Source organism: Ursus americanus, chromosome 28 (genome assembly GCF_024610735.1).
Source record: "Ursus americanus isolate L20-20 chromosome 28, mUrsAme1.1.p, whole genome shotgun sequence".
In the NCBI taxonomy this organism is placed as follows: domain Eukaryota; kingdom Metazoa; phylum Chordata; class Mammalia; order Carnivora; family Ursidae; genus Ursus; species Ursus americanus.
Genome location: NC_142154.1, coordinates 31,617,178 through 31,631,835, shown reverse-complemented (window position 1 = coordinate 31,631,835; position 14,658 = coordinate 31,617,178). Strand labels below are relative to the sequence as shown.

The 14,658-nt window shown below is 48.2% G+C and overlaps 1 protein-coding gene across 2 annotated transcripts in view; it reads left to right on the top strand.

Moving 5' to 3' along the window:
- The window catches only part of THSD4 (thrombospondin type 1 domain containing 4), a 546,279-nt gene that overhangs the window by 501,925 nt on the left and 29,696 nt on the right, over positions 1–14,658 (top strand). For both annotated transcript variants that reach the window (XM_087856815.1, XM_045795292.2), the window contains 3 exons: positions 2,822–2,997; positions 5,363–5,459; positions 10,159–10,434. In XM_087856815.1, coding sequence (XP_087712941.1) covers positions 2,822–2,997; positions 5,363–5,459; positions 10,159–10,434 — 549 coding nt within the window. The remainder of the gene's footprint in view (positions 1–2,821; positions 2,998–5,362; positions 5,460–10,158; positions 10,435–14,658) is intronic.

Below are 14,658 nucleotides of genomic sequence, written 5' to 3'. Positions count from 1 at the left end.
TCTTCTACAGAAATAGAAAGCCATTGAAGGGTGTTGAGCCACAGCTGATGGCCAAACCTGCGTTCCAGAGAGATTACTCGGGCTGAAAAGAAGGGAAATAGGTAGATCAGTTAGAAGGTTTTCGAGTTAGTCCAGATGAGATCTGGTGGTTGTCTTGCCCTGGATTATGGTCGTGAATGTGGAGAGAAGTTGATGGGTTCAAGAAATATGGAGGAGGTCAAATAAAATTTGATGATTGGATTGGATATAGGGGATAAGGAAGGGGGAGGGGTCCAGGATAATTCGTCCATTTCTGATGAAGTGAATGGTAGTACCACTTACTGACATAGGAGACACTGGAAGAAGTCAGGGGTGAGTTCGGTCTTAGGCATCTTAGTGAAGCTGTCAAGTAAGCCATCAGATAAAGAAGTCTAGGACCAGAGGAGAAATCTGGATTGGAAACAAATTCGGGAGCCAGCAGAATACAGCAATTAAAGCCATGGCACAGATGAAATTGCCCAAGAAAGTACAGCACCCAAATCGGGTCTGCTCTTCATCCTCAAGGAACGCTAATACTCAGTAGCTGAGTAGAGAAAGATGACACAGGAAAGAAAGAACAGACGAGCAGCCCGAGAGCAGGAGGACAGCAGGCTGACTGTGGTGTCCCAGAAACCAGAGCAAGAATGTTTCCATTAGGGTGGCGTGGTCAGCCGTGCCAGATGCTGCTGAGACGTCTAGCAAGGGAAGGCCTGGAAAATGCCCGTTAGATTTAGCAACATGGATGGCTTGGTGACATTAATTTGAATTGTTTCAATGGAATAATGGGAGCAGAGGGCAGGTTGGAGCTGGTTGAGAAATGAATGGGAAGTGAGGAATTGGAGAGACCGTACGGACCACTCTCAAGTGTGATTTTTGAGAGAAAACGGCCCCAAACCCATTCTTCCTCAGTCTCTACTCTTGACCACCTTCGCCACTCAGTAAACTGAAGCGATTTTATAATTCGGTATTCCGTGCTCCACAGCTGTGGTCTCCCAGTGGCCATGGCAACCAGCCAGCCAGGGATGGAGTCAGCGGGGTCCCCTGCTCTTAATAGGAAGCTCCTCCACCCCGTGGAGCAACTCTGACTCCACCGGCCTCCGGAGACCCACTGTAGAAATGCTGCTGAAAGTGGGTTTAAGAAACAAAGAGTCCTTATATTTTAGAGACACCTCCTGAAAAATGTAAGGACAAATGGGGTCTGGGATTTGCAGAGTGAAACAGGATAAGCCATGAGTTGATAATTATTGAAGCTGGGTGATATAGACACAGAGGTTTATTATACTATTCTCACTGCTTTGGTTTATATATAAATTTTTCCATAATACATTGTACTAAATTAAATTTAGTAACTCTGTGCAAGCGAAGTTGCCAAGAGCCAGTGACCATCACAGGCCCACTATGTATATGACACTTTACACTGGATGTCTTTTATTGATTTATTTTTTAAGATTTTATTGATTTATTTGACAGAGAGAGAGCCAGCGAGAGAGGGAACACAAGCGGGGGGAGTGGGAGAGGAAGAAGCAGGCTCACGGCGGAGGAGCCTGATGTGGGGCTCGATCCCAGAACGCTGGGATCACGCCCTGAGCCGAAGGAAGACACTTAACGACTGCGGCACCCAGGCGCCCCTGGATGTCTTTTAAACCCAATCCGCCACTGGCTTGGGGGTTTCAAGATGTCGGATGCCTAGGGAAGAAAGTCAGCTCTCGCTTGCTGTCCTTTCTTCTCTCACTAACTGAACACTTTGTTCCTTGCCGCTCTTCTCCTTTCTTACCTCCCAAGTGTAGACACAGCTCTGTTACTTCTCATCTTCACAAACTTGAACAAGTTCCCTCTCATCCCTGAACCATGCTGAGAGACGGGGACACGCACCTGCTTGTGTCCCGAGGGTCAGTTTTGACTGTGCATGTGGGAGCGTCTAGCGTGGCTCACTGCCTCAAAAGCCCACAGAAGTCAGGAAGGTCATACAAATGAATGAAGGTGATCAGGTAGGAGAAAATCATGGGACCCGCTTGACCTATCTGTAGCTTTGTCGCTTTCAGTAGACCTACAAGTAGAAAGAACTGTAAGAAAATTCCTGTTCTGTGAGACAAATAACAATGCAAGCCTCATCATAGATGGAATAAATAATCCATAGTCATAAAAGAATGGGCAGTAAACTGAAGCTTAGCCTCAGTGTTGGGGAGTCCTGGGGAGCGGTGGGGCTGGGGCACACCAGAGCCCACAGATCCCCTCTAATGGAGGGGGGGGTTCCTCATCTCCAGCTGGTTGCTGCCGTGATGGGATGTCGAGCCAATGCTAACATGTCTTCTTGTTTTACAAGACAAGCTAGAAGTGAGAGAACCCAAACTGAGTTTGGGTTTAATTATTTGAAAACAAAACAAAACACCATGAAGGCCAAGCTAAGCTTATCCTTGGGCCAAAATCAGCTCCCGGGCTGCCCAGGTGCAACCTCTCACCTAGATAATGGGCTATACCACAGGTCCCCTTCCTCTCCTTTTCTCTTGTTCCTCTTACTTTCTATTTCCACATCCTTCTCTCCTAACCACTCCCACTCCTCCTTTCTCTACTAAGTCCAAGTGGTGGAAGGGATTGAAGGGGTTGGAGAAGTGGTCGTGCCCTAGATGCCTTGCCCCCCTCAGGGCCGAGCTCAGTGCTTGGCAAATAGTGGATCATCATAGTGGATCCTCAGGAAACACTTTGATGAGTGAATAAGCCAGCTACTGGGGGGAGAGGGGGGCCCGTTCACTTTCTTGTGCACACCCTGGGCTTACTCGAGGAATTGTCTCGTTGTTCTTGACAGCTTTGCGAAGTCGTTCAGGCCGCTCCATCATCAACGGCAACTGGGCAATTGACCGGCCAGGAAAATACGAGGGCGGAGGGACCATGTTCACCTACAAGCGTCCGAATGAGATTTCGAGCACCGCCGGAGAATCCTTTTTGGCTGAAGGCCCCACAAATGAGATCTTGGACGTCTATGTGAGTTTAGATGTTTCTGGACTGTTGGAATTTTGCATCTTGTTTCTTCCAAGGACCACACTTAGTACAAATAAGCAACAAATCATTGCCCGTGCTCAATAAAACCATTCGAGCTGAGCCTTTCGAGATGCCTGGGTGCTTGGCGTTCATCTTGGCCATTCACCCCTGAATGTACCTAGCTCTTAGAAACCTTAAACTCTACCAGATGCTTATTACCCTGAGAGTTTATTGACCCCCTAAAACCATTTTTACTTGTTGAACCAAATCAGAGGCAAAACATATCCTTGATTTCATGAGCCTTGGCTCCCCTCCAGGCACTTTTCTCCTAATGCTAATTTGGCATTTTTTTTTTTATGGCAAAAGAAAGCAAATGCCTAAAGCAAGACAAAGCCGCTCAAGTTCCCAGCCCTCTTCAAATTCTATTAAAGCGAATGAAGAAAGGAGCGCTCCAGAGTACTCCAGATGATACAGTAAAGCTTGGAGTAACAGTATAGAGGTTTACTATAAGTTCCTTGCCTTGCAGAAGACACAATTTGGGATTTATTTTACAAGAAACTAAATTATGAAGTCACCCAAGCGTTTTAAATGGTCCTTATTTTTAAAAGAAATCACTAAAATCCGGTCTTCTTAAAAAGATCAGGAAATTAAAAAAAAGTGACAAGAAATAAAAAGCTCGAAATGAGGTTTTGATAAAGACGAGCTCACCCACGGGTCTGCATTCTCTTACCTTCCCCAGAGCCATGCGAATCTACATGCTAGTTTGCTGTGTTCGAATTTTATAAATATTAGTTCTCCAGCTATATAGTCACGTGTTCATGCCCGTTGGGCCTTGTGGCTCGTAGGCTAGAAACTACAAGAGGAGCCTTGTTACAGTTAATTTTGGATATTTTTTAAGACCGTCCAGTTGGTTGTTGGACTCCGGGTAAGTTTCAAATGGCATCAGGGGTAAAAACCCCGGTCGTTAAGGGCCCACTGTGGGTGGTCTAGGCTGTGGGGGGCCAACAATAATTTCATAAACAAGACAAGGCTTGCCCCGGCAGAATGCTCTGCAGAAGAGGTGTAGGAGAAGCGAGGAGGGTTTCCGGCCTCAGACCCACTGTCAGCATATGAGAAAAGAGAAGCGAGGGAATTAGGGGTAAAGAGTGGGAACCGGAGGCCACACCCCTGCATCCCTCAGTGGTTCTCATGTGTGCCTTCCCTCAGGTGATTTGTGCAATGTAGGCCCCATTTCCCATCCAGAGAGCAGGTAAGGGATGATGGCGGACAGAATGGACACTCTCGTGAACCAACAGGACCCACCTTGCAGGGGTGACTGGGAGATGCTTGTGGCTTTAAAGGACCTAAGAGACAGCCGTGATTCTAAGCTCCTCCTCCAGGGGAGGAAATCAAAAACTGTGAGGCCATGGGACTTGCTCTAGGTTCTACTACTGGTCAACAGGAGAGCCCCTTTAGAAAGCAGTAGAGACAGAAATATCAGAACGGGACGGCGTCTCCTTGCCTGGCTCTTATTTACACTGTAGATTCCCGTTCTGCTCTCCGTTTAACCCAGCACCCTGCTTCCCACCAGGAAGGCCATGGGCACAAAGGACGGTGTGTTCTGAAGCCAATAGGGAGGGATTTATTCTGCAAAGCCGTGCTGACTTATGTTGTGTTTTCTGTCCCAGACGATGTTTAATTCCTGACTTCTGCAGACTTCCGCAGCTTCCTGCTTGATATCCTGCTTTTGTCATTGGTTCCTGAGAGAATAGGAACCAGGGAGACTTAGTTCCCTGACACTGGTTGTCCTGACCCCATCTCTTTGTGGTTCTGGAACTTTCCATGGATGAGAGGGGATGAGACCCAGAAAGTGGACGAGGGAGAGGGTGGGGCAGACCTTTCCTGAGCCAGCCTACTGGCCAGGAAAGGTTCTTTGAAGGAACCTAAACTATCACAGGCGGGCTCTGCCCAAGAGGGCTGGCTCTTCTTTGCGTGACTCTATCTCGCCACCTAGTGTTCAAATGCGTTCCCCTGGAGCATACACATGGCCACTTGGAGAGCACTGAGCAAAATCTAAACCATGGCGTGAGACGGTTGAGAGCCCAACAGAAAGGCTCTGCTGCCATTGCTCCCATGTTCCTATTTGGAATGTGCAAAATCTTGACTTTCAGACTAGTTTTCTTCTAAGTTCTTCATGCTTCAAAAGCAAATAACAAAATACCATCTGGGAAGAGCTTGCCTTTAATCTGTCACAGGTTCACTAATACGACGAGATCTGAATCAACCCACTCGTCTATAGATAGTGCCATGTATACCGGGGAACCCTGGGCCAGCAGGAAGGGGGTGTGAGTGTGTGCCGGTGCAATGACATTGACCTCTGTGTTGTCAGATGATACACCAGCAGCCCAACCCTGGAGTCCACTATGAGTACGTCATCATGGGGACCAACGCCATCAGCCCGCAGGTGCCTCCTCACAGGAGACCAGGTAAAAATCTCTTGTTCTACTGCCAAGTACACCCCCCCTCATTTCTTTTTAAAGCCCTCTATCTCGTCTTGTGCATCTCCCTTGTGTCTCTCAGTCATCACAGAGAAAACCCATGGATGCGCCCTTGACATCAGAGGATGGCTCAGCATTTATCTGAGCCTTTGCTGACAGAGCGTCCCATTCACTTGATTCAAAAATGAGGTGAACATCCTGAGTGTGTCTTCGAGGTACCTGATATTAGTTTCCTATAGCTGCCATATAATAAATTATGTCAAACGTGGTGGCTTAAAACAACACACATTTGCTCTCCTACAGTTTGGGAGGTCACCAGTCCAAAATGGGTTTTGCTGGGCTAGAATCAAGGTATCGGCAGGCCATGCTCCCCTGGGAGGCTCTAGAAGGTTCTGTTGCCCTGCCCTTGTCACTTCAAGAGGCCTCCTGCTCTCCTTGCTTCTTGGCCTCTTCCTGCGTCTTCTGTTCTAGCTGAACAGCACCTTCAGATCTCAGGCTCCGACCCCCTTCTTCCATCGTCACATCTCTGGGCCCACCCAGACAACCCAGGACGATTCTCCACCCCCAGATCTTTAACTTCATCACATCTGCAAAGTCCCTTTTGCCATATATGGTACCATACTCACGGTTCCAGGGATTAGGATGCAGACACCTTCGGAGGGTCATTATTCTGTCCACCTCCTGCCTTTTCTCTTGGTCCCCTCTTGCTCCTATTGACACTACTTTGACTTATAAGAAAAGAATAACGAGTTCGTGCCTAATCATCTACCTCTTTGCTGTGGGCTCTGCTGATAGATACAGCAGGCAGCCCTCTGGCCCGCAGATATTTCTTTACCAAATGATAATGGAACCCACCACCCAAATGGAAACTGTTTTCCCCATCGTTTGAACAGGAAGGTCTGCATAAATATCAATGATAATATCACTCAGACGCACGGAGTCCTTGCTGGGTGCCGGACACTGCGGAGCCCTTCACGTAGATGAACTCATCAAATCATCACGACAGTGCTCAGAGGAAAGTGCTGTTATTAGCCTCATTTTAAAAATAAGGAAATAGAAGCTCAGAGAGATGGACTTACTGCCCAGGTCCCACGGTGACCTCAGTCCCTTGTCTGTTATACCACCAAGGGTTCCCTGGTCTGACATCTGTCCCAGGAAGCGAGGGCACCGAGGTGAGGCCTGGCCTGCCAAATGCATAACCGGGTTATCTGACTGTCACAGGTCAGGGAGGAACCACCTGGCTCCTGGAGACAGCAGGGTGTGTGCCGGGCACGTGGGCTGCCCGTGTGGTCTAAGCTGCAAGTCAGCATACTCAGCCCGACACGACGTTTAAACCATTCGCAGGAATGATACAGAGTCTGAGAAAAGAAGCTCAGGTGGCAGAATATTGAGGTTCCTGAGATCTGATGCTGATGGACAAGGACAATTGGACGAACTACTTGAAATCTTACAGCGTGACGATGACTGATAACAAGTCTGATGGGTCTCAGCTAATGGGTAGCATGGGATTGGCTACCTGACACAGGGCAGGCCCAGAAGGAGTCAGTTGTAAAAGGGGCATTCTGGCGTAGGCTTTACCCTCCATGAACTCGAATCCAGCTCTGCCTCTTTCTTGCTGTGCACCCTCAGGCAAGTCAGAAACTTCTCTGAGCACATTCCCAGTCTACAAAATAGTCTACACTCAGAGGTATTTTTCTGGAGGGGGCAGGCGGTGGAGGAGATTGAATACAGGGGTCCATCCCAGCGTAGTGCCCGGCACATGCAAGGTGTACAAAAGATTTTAAATGTTTTGTCTGGTAATATCTCAGTCCCACTTACATCGGTATGCCTCGTCTTGACTCCACTGATGTACATCGTATTTAATATTTTAAGCCATGAAGAGTTGTAAGTGGTGGAAGGTGGGGAAAGCCTTAAGTTTTAACTGGATTCTACAGTAACTCTGGAATTTGCCTCCTTGTTTTGTATCAAACTAGTATATGCTTGAGCAATATTCAATCAAAATAGAAATATACAAAGTAAGATGCAAGTGCCCCATAATTGCCCGAACTTGGAAGCATCCAAGATGCGCTTCGTGCGGTGAATGGATGGGTAAACTGAGGTACATCCAGCCAGTGGAATATTATTCAGCACAGAAAGAACTGAGCTACCTAGCCATGGAAAGACATGGAGGAAACTTAAATGTGCATTATTAATGAAGAAGCCGATCTGAAAGGTCACCATGCTGTATGATTCCAAGTATATGATACTGTGGAAAAGTCAGAACTATGGAGACAGTAAACAGATCAGTGGTTGCCAGGGGCTAAGGAGGGGGAGAGAGGCAGACAGAGAGGACTTTTAGGGCAGTGAAACTATTCTCGATGGTACTGTAATGATGGATACGTGGCATTCTACATTTGTCAAGACCATAGCATGTACACCACCAAAATGAGCCGTAATGAAAACTATGGGCTTTGGGGGATAATGATGTGTCAACACAGGTTCGTGGATGGTAAGAGATGTGCCGTTCCGGTGCGGGACCTTGATGGGGGGGTAGTACATTATGTGGGGCCAGGAGAGGCATGGGAACTCTGTACTTGCCACTTAATTGTGCTGTGTACCTAAAACTGCTGTAAAAAAGAATAAAGTCTACTTAAAAAAAATAAGAAAGAACAGTATGTCCCAACCTCATCCCCCGACCCCATTCCAAGAGAGAACATCTCTTCATGATTTGGAGGGATTCCACCCAGCCCGTTCCTGTGCATGTAGAAACATGCGTATAACCAATTTGAACCTTTGTCTGCAGTCTAAGTGTACAGGGAACATTGCGTGCCAGTCTTTTCCAGGAGTCTAACTTAGATCTTGCCTCAACTTCAGATTTCCTTGGCACTTGTAGAAAGCTCAATCTCAGTCAATACAGGGGCTCCCCCCACATCCCCCCAGTATGAGTAAAGATCCCTGCCTGGTACAGGTGAGGTCGGTGGTGCTCAGGAAACTCTGGCCCTCTGACTTCGGCCTCTCTTTGCCTTGAAAACATCTCTCTTTCACTCTCTCTCTCCCTCCCTCTCAAAAAATGCTCTCCACTTTTCCCTCCTCTTTCCTCCTCCTTCCCATTGGCTGGCCCCAGTATCTGGGCCTTATTATCCTCACTGAGAACTCAGACTTTCACTGTGAGAAGGAAGAGCCATTGACTTCCCCCAGGTTTTACTTCCTTACAAAAATCCGAGTCCAGAAAACCTAAGGGCTTGGCCACTTGGCCTGGGAGATGAGGGACAGACACAAAGGGCAGAACACAAATCTAATCTCTCGTAAGGGGTCCTGCCTCACCTGTGTGGATGTATATACAAAATGAATTCTGCTATGCTTTTTTCTTTCATCGAACTACGTATCAGTCATATCTCCATGTCACAGCATATATTTTGCTTCATTCTTTAAAAGAAAAAAAATAACAGCATCCATTCATGGTTTTAGTACGATGTATTTTAACCAGTACCCTGGTGGACATTTAAGTTCACTCTACTATTTGGCTATTTCAAAACACTCTTTAGTAGCCATGCTTGTACATACAGCTTTGGGTAAAAGAATGGGAATATTTGTACAATAAATGTCCTAGAAACTGAATCACTAGGTCAAAGGGTATGTGCATTTAAAACTTGGATAGAGGGTTGCTGGAGGGGAGGCGGGTAGGGGGATGAGGTAACTGAGTGATGGACATTAAGGAAGGCACGTGATGTAATGAGCCCTGAGTGCTCTATGCACCTGATGAATCACTGACCTCTACCTCTGAAACTAATAATACCTTATATGTTAATTAATTGAATTTAAATAAAATAAAATTTAAATCAGTCAATCAAACAAACAAACTTGGGTAGATATGGCCAAATTGCCCTCCAAGAATTTGTGTCCATCTGCAGGCTCCTCCTCCCCAGTTTTCCTGTACCTTCACTGAGGGGTTTAGGGATTTAAGGGTCTCCAGATTTTCTCATCTTTATCGTGAGGCTAATAAAGTTGTGGTGGTGGTTTTTGTTTTCACATGTAGTTCTTTAATTACGAGTGAAGTTGAGCATTCTTATGTGACTTTGGGCTGTTTGTATTTCTTTTAATGTGATTGGCCTCTTCCTGGCCCTTGCCTGATTTTCCTACTGAGATATTCATCTTTTCCGTATTCATTTTTAACAATGTTTTGAATATGAGGGAAATTGGTATCTGCATGTTTAAAATACATGTGCTGTGAATTGGGAATGACCTCATGCTACGTAATTTCTTTTTTTTTTTTTAATGATTTTTTATTATATTATGTTAGTCACCATACAGTACATCCCCGGTTTCCGATGTAAGGCTCGATGATTCATTAGTTGCGTATAACACCCAGTGCACCATGCAATACGTGCCCTCCTTACTACCCATCACCGGTCTATCCCATTCCCTCACCCCCCTCCCCTCTGAAGCCCTCAGTTTGTTTCTCAGAGTCCATAGTCTCTCATGGTTCATTCCCCCTTCTGATTACCCCCCCTTTCTTTATCCCTTTCTTCCCCTACTGATCATCCTAGTTCTTATGTTCCATAGATGAGAGAAATCATATGATAATTGTCTTTCTCTGCTTGACTTATTTCACTTCATGCTACGTAATTTCTAATGTCGAAGGGATCTCCTCAGTAGGACCCTGGGTCCAGACGAGTCTTACTTCTGTGTGTGCACCTGCCTTTCCTAGGGGAGCCCTTCAACGGCCAGCTGGGAACAGACGGGAGGAGCCAGGAGGAGGGAGAAGAGAAAGAGGGGGCCGAGGAGAAGGAAGATATGCACGGTGGGGAGCCCGAAGTGTTCACCTCAGAATCGGCACAGACCTTCCCAGTCAGACATCCAGATGGATTTTCTTCCCATCGACCGGACAGTGTGGTGCCGGTGGCACCGCAGCCCCCACGGCGGAGCCGGGACCACAACTGGAAACAGCTCGGGACCACAGAATGCTCCACAAGCTGTGGGAAAGGTGAGCTCGAGTGTGGGCGAGGAGGGTCTCTGCAGACCCCCGGGCAAGGAATGGGTGGCTGGGCTCGAGGGACATGGCACACCTTCCCCTCCTTGAGCCTGACTGGGAGGTGGCTCATTGGTGTGATATTGTGTCGAGGGTCCCCAGACCACCCTCAAGCTTGATGATCCACAAGAAGGACTCAGAAGAGCTGCTGTGCTTGTGGTTACAGCTTATTACAGTGAAAGGATACAGATGGGTATCATCAGGGGAAAACGCACGCGGGGCCAAGTCCAGGAGAAACCAGGGGCCCGCTTCCAGGTGTCCCATCCCAAGAGAGTTGCACCTGGGTGCACTGAATTCTCACAGCTGTGATGGGTGACAGCAAGAGCAAAGCACTGCCAACCAGAGAAGCATCTTGAGGTTTGGGGTCCAGGGGGCTTACTGTGGCTCAATCACGTAGGCAGGGAGCCCCCACATGGCTCACATTAGCTACTCAGCCTTTAGCACCCAGAAGTCAAACTGATAGATAGAACATGGCCCAAGACCTCGGACCCACAAAAACAGGCATTCAGCCAGATCGCATTGCCGGCATAATCTATCTGTCAAGCTGATACAGTGTCGTCCAAGACATAGAAAACACTCCTACCAGCAGAATATTCCACGGGCTCAAAGGTTGTCTCCAGCCCTGCTTCAGGACCCGTCCTTGAAGACAGGCCTTTCTTGGGGTGTGCAGAGTTTGAGCACCCCAGGCCTGCTCTGAGTCAGCCCTCTCCTGCAGAACACGCTCGTGAATAACCACAGAGTGTGTTCGCCAAGTTTAAGATCGAGAAGTTGAGGTGACTCACACAAATACCAGGTAAAACTCATTCTCCAATCTAAGAGTCCAGAAAAAGCACACTCATAGGGCTTGAGGTGTTAGCTGGCTCTTGTGCTCACCAACGCTCACAGCTCCCCACTGTTCTCTCTGTAAAATCTTCACCCTGTATCATCCCATTCTCCGAACCCCATCAGCTAAGACCCCAGGGACGAGGCTGCAGCCCAGCCACACCAGCTACAGGAAGGGGGACCACACACCAGAAGGAACAAATGGTGTCTCTCCAAACAGAAGAGTTACAGGATTTGGGAGAAGGGTAGGTGGAGCTCAGGTGAAATTTAGAGAAAGCCGGGTTTTGATAGGCTCAAAGCAAAAAAGCATGGCTGTGTGCAGAGGGGTCAATATCAATATCAGTCTGAACTGTGAGGTGGATCCGGGGCCCTATTTCCTTGAAAACCCCACAGGTAAGGTAGGTGTGGAATGTGGTGTCCAGAAGGCCCTTATCGAACGTCTGGCACGTGGTTGGAAATTAATGCTGTTTCTCAGTTTCAAGGTGGCCTAGCTCAGTGCAAGGATCTGTCCGTGACCACTGGGAACTATGTCTGCATAGTAATCACCTCCCGTTTGTAAGGAAGTCCTATCTGTGACCCTAAAACCACTGTCCTTGGAGAGAAGGTGGCCTCGGAAATGGGAAGGCTGTATCCCAAGAAGGCCCTGCTGCTGGGAAACTGTGATACACTAAGAATATTGGTTTGGGGACTTTTTTTTTTCTTTTCTTCAAGAGACATGTACCTGAGGGTACAAAATTCGGGAACTCTGACATAATTTGCACCCGGGAAATTTTGACAACCTCCTCTAAAGCCTTTATCTTTCTCCCAAGAGCATTGGCTTCATGGATTTTGAGAATAGAATTGAGGTGTTTGGTTCTTCTTGGGGGCTGGAGCGTCTCCTGCCTGGACCCCCAGCCAGTTCCACGATGATGGATAACTGGAGCGCTAATTTCTGGAGCTGACACTGTACAGATATTAGTGGGCTTTTGCTTAATACATGTGCAAAGAATGTGGAAAGGAGATTCATTAGCCTAACCTCTTTTTTTAAGTTTTCGGAGGGAAAATGAAATGCCCGTAGAATGTGTCTGAACAGAGGCAGAAAGCTAATTACACATTTTAGTCAGGACCCATCCCTGGAATTAAAGAGGTGAGCAATGGGGCGCCTGGGTGGCACAGCGGTTAAGCGTCTGCCTTCGGCTCAGGGCGTGATCCCGGCGATCTGGGATCGAGCCCCACATCAGGCTCTTCTGCTATGAGCCTGTTTCTTCCTCTCCCACTCCCCCTGCTTGTGTTCCCTCTCTCGCTGGCTTTCTCTCTCTCTGTCAAATAAATAAATAAAATCTTTAAAAAAAAAAAAATAAAGAGGTGAGCAAGATGAAATGCAGTTGACATAGAAACCCAGGGTCCAAATGTGTGATTATGAAGTTTCCACCATGGGGTTGGTGGTACGAGGCCTGCCAGACGACCCAGACACATTTGTGCTAGGCCCAAACGAGGGAAAGTCATAAAAAGAAGAAAAATTGCCATCCTGTGGTTTTATATCAAGGATGGCCGATGTGCAGAAGATTCTCTTCCTTCTCCTGTCCGTAAGTGACCTGGCCCCACCTTTTGAGTAGGGTGAGATGTCGCCGTGTCCAGAAACCATCGGGCATCGCCTCTGGACTTTAATAGGATAAGGACGAAAGCAGTTGCCGTTGCCCGATCGCCCTTCACGCTGGTCGCACAGCCCCGCATTCACTGAAGAGATGCCACGTACCCCAGGGGTCATTCAACGGGTCATTCAAGGCATGATGGAGGGACCCCATTTCCCAAGATCTAGGTTATCTTTCCCCTAGCCAACCCCAGTCTGCGTGATCCACACTGAGCTAAAACACCTGCCTCCCTTACTATATCCTCTGGCGTGGAGCCATTAAACCGCTTACACTCCCTGAGCTAGCTCAGGTGTGTCTCCTCTGTGAAGCTGTTCCTGATTCCGCAAGGCACAGGGGGGCACTTATCCCATGGGACCGCACAGCAACTCGGGACACATTCTTGTCCCAGCTCTGCTTGGCCTAGCTGTCCCCGCGCACGGACACTTCGCGTCACCTGCCCCGGGATCCTAGCCAGCACACAAGGAGATGCTCTTCAAGTGTGAAGAATATATTGTCAAACGAGGTGTATCTGGCTATTAGAAAAGGTGTAAGAGTGGTTTTTACATCATCGCATCCTGGATGGGCAAGGCTGTTACTGCCTTACTTAGTAGCTTAAAGAACGTGGATTTATGTATCTGAAACGGAAGAATCTTTTTCTCTAGATTTTCATATGATTTTGTTTAATGTTCTTAATACAGTCTTCCTCCTTCGCCTTGTGGACACACACACACACACACACACACACACACACACGGTATCTGCGGCTCGGATGCCTGCAATGACACGCGCATCCTCTTCTTTACCCTGAGAAGGAGCCCGGTTTCTCCAGTCCAAGAGCTACGGAAGAGGTGCCTTGGAAGTAAAACAAGAGCAGAGCGGTATTTTCCCCCAGCCCGCCCCTCTCTCGTACTCCTAGCCCCTTGCTCTTCTCCTGGACAAATGGCAGCAGCCCGTGGACGGCGCTCCTCTGCTCCCTGTAAGGTTTGCTCCCGGCAGCAATGGCTGGATTGCAGGGCAGATGGGGCCATGCGGATGCACCATCCATGTCGAGCTCAGCAGTAGTGACAAATGTACCAGGACGTCCTGAGCCTACTGGTGCCATCTTGCTCTTGCATGCACAACCCACATCCATGCCCCCTGTGACCTCACCGTTCCCCACACAAGTCTTCTCCCATCCTTCCTTCTCCCATCCACGAGCTCGGCACGTGTCTCCATGCCTCTCAAGGGAAAGCCCCCTCACGGTATCACCGTCACAGAGAGGGGTCCTGCCACCGGCAGCCCAGAGTGGCTCATACTCCATCTGGCCATTGCCCAGAACTCTGTCTGGTCAAACCTTTGGCTTGGCTCAGTGGATTCCTGGAGTTCCAAGACTCAGATGATTTCCTTTTTTTCTTGCTCCCTATTTTGTCCCTCTCTCCACAATGCCGCACCAGCCTCTCTACACTGTCCTCCGAACTCGCTGACCTGCCTCATTTAATACCTGCAGATGACCTGCGGGACGGTTCCCTCCTCCAGTACAACATACCTCTGTTCTGATCAACACGCGCAACATAAAACCCAACTAAAATGATCCCAGATTTTTCCTGCTGCCTGAAGCCCAGCCAGCACCTGACCTCACCACCCCATTCTCGCTTGCCAGCAATTAGAGGCCGAATGGAATGGCGTGCTGTACAGTGAAGAGATGGCCACGTGCCATTTTGAGTGACAGTCTCGGTCTCTGCAGAAATCAAAACTGACCCAAAGAAAG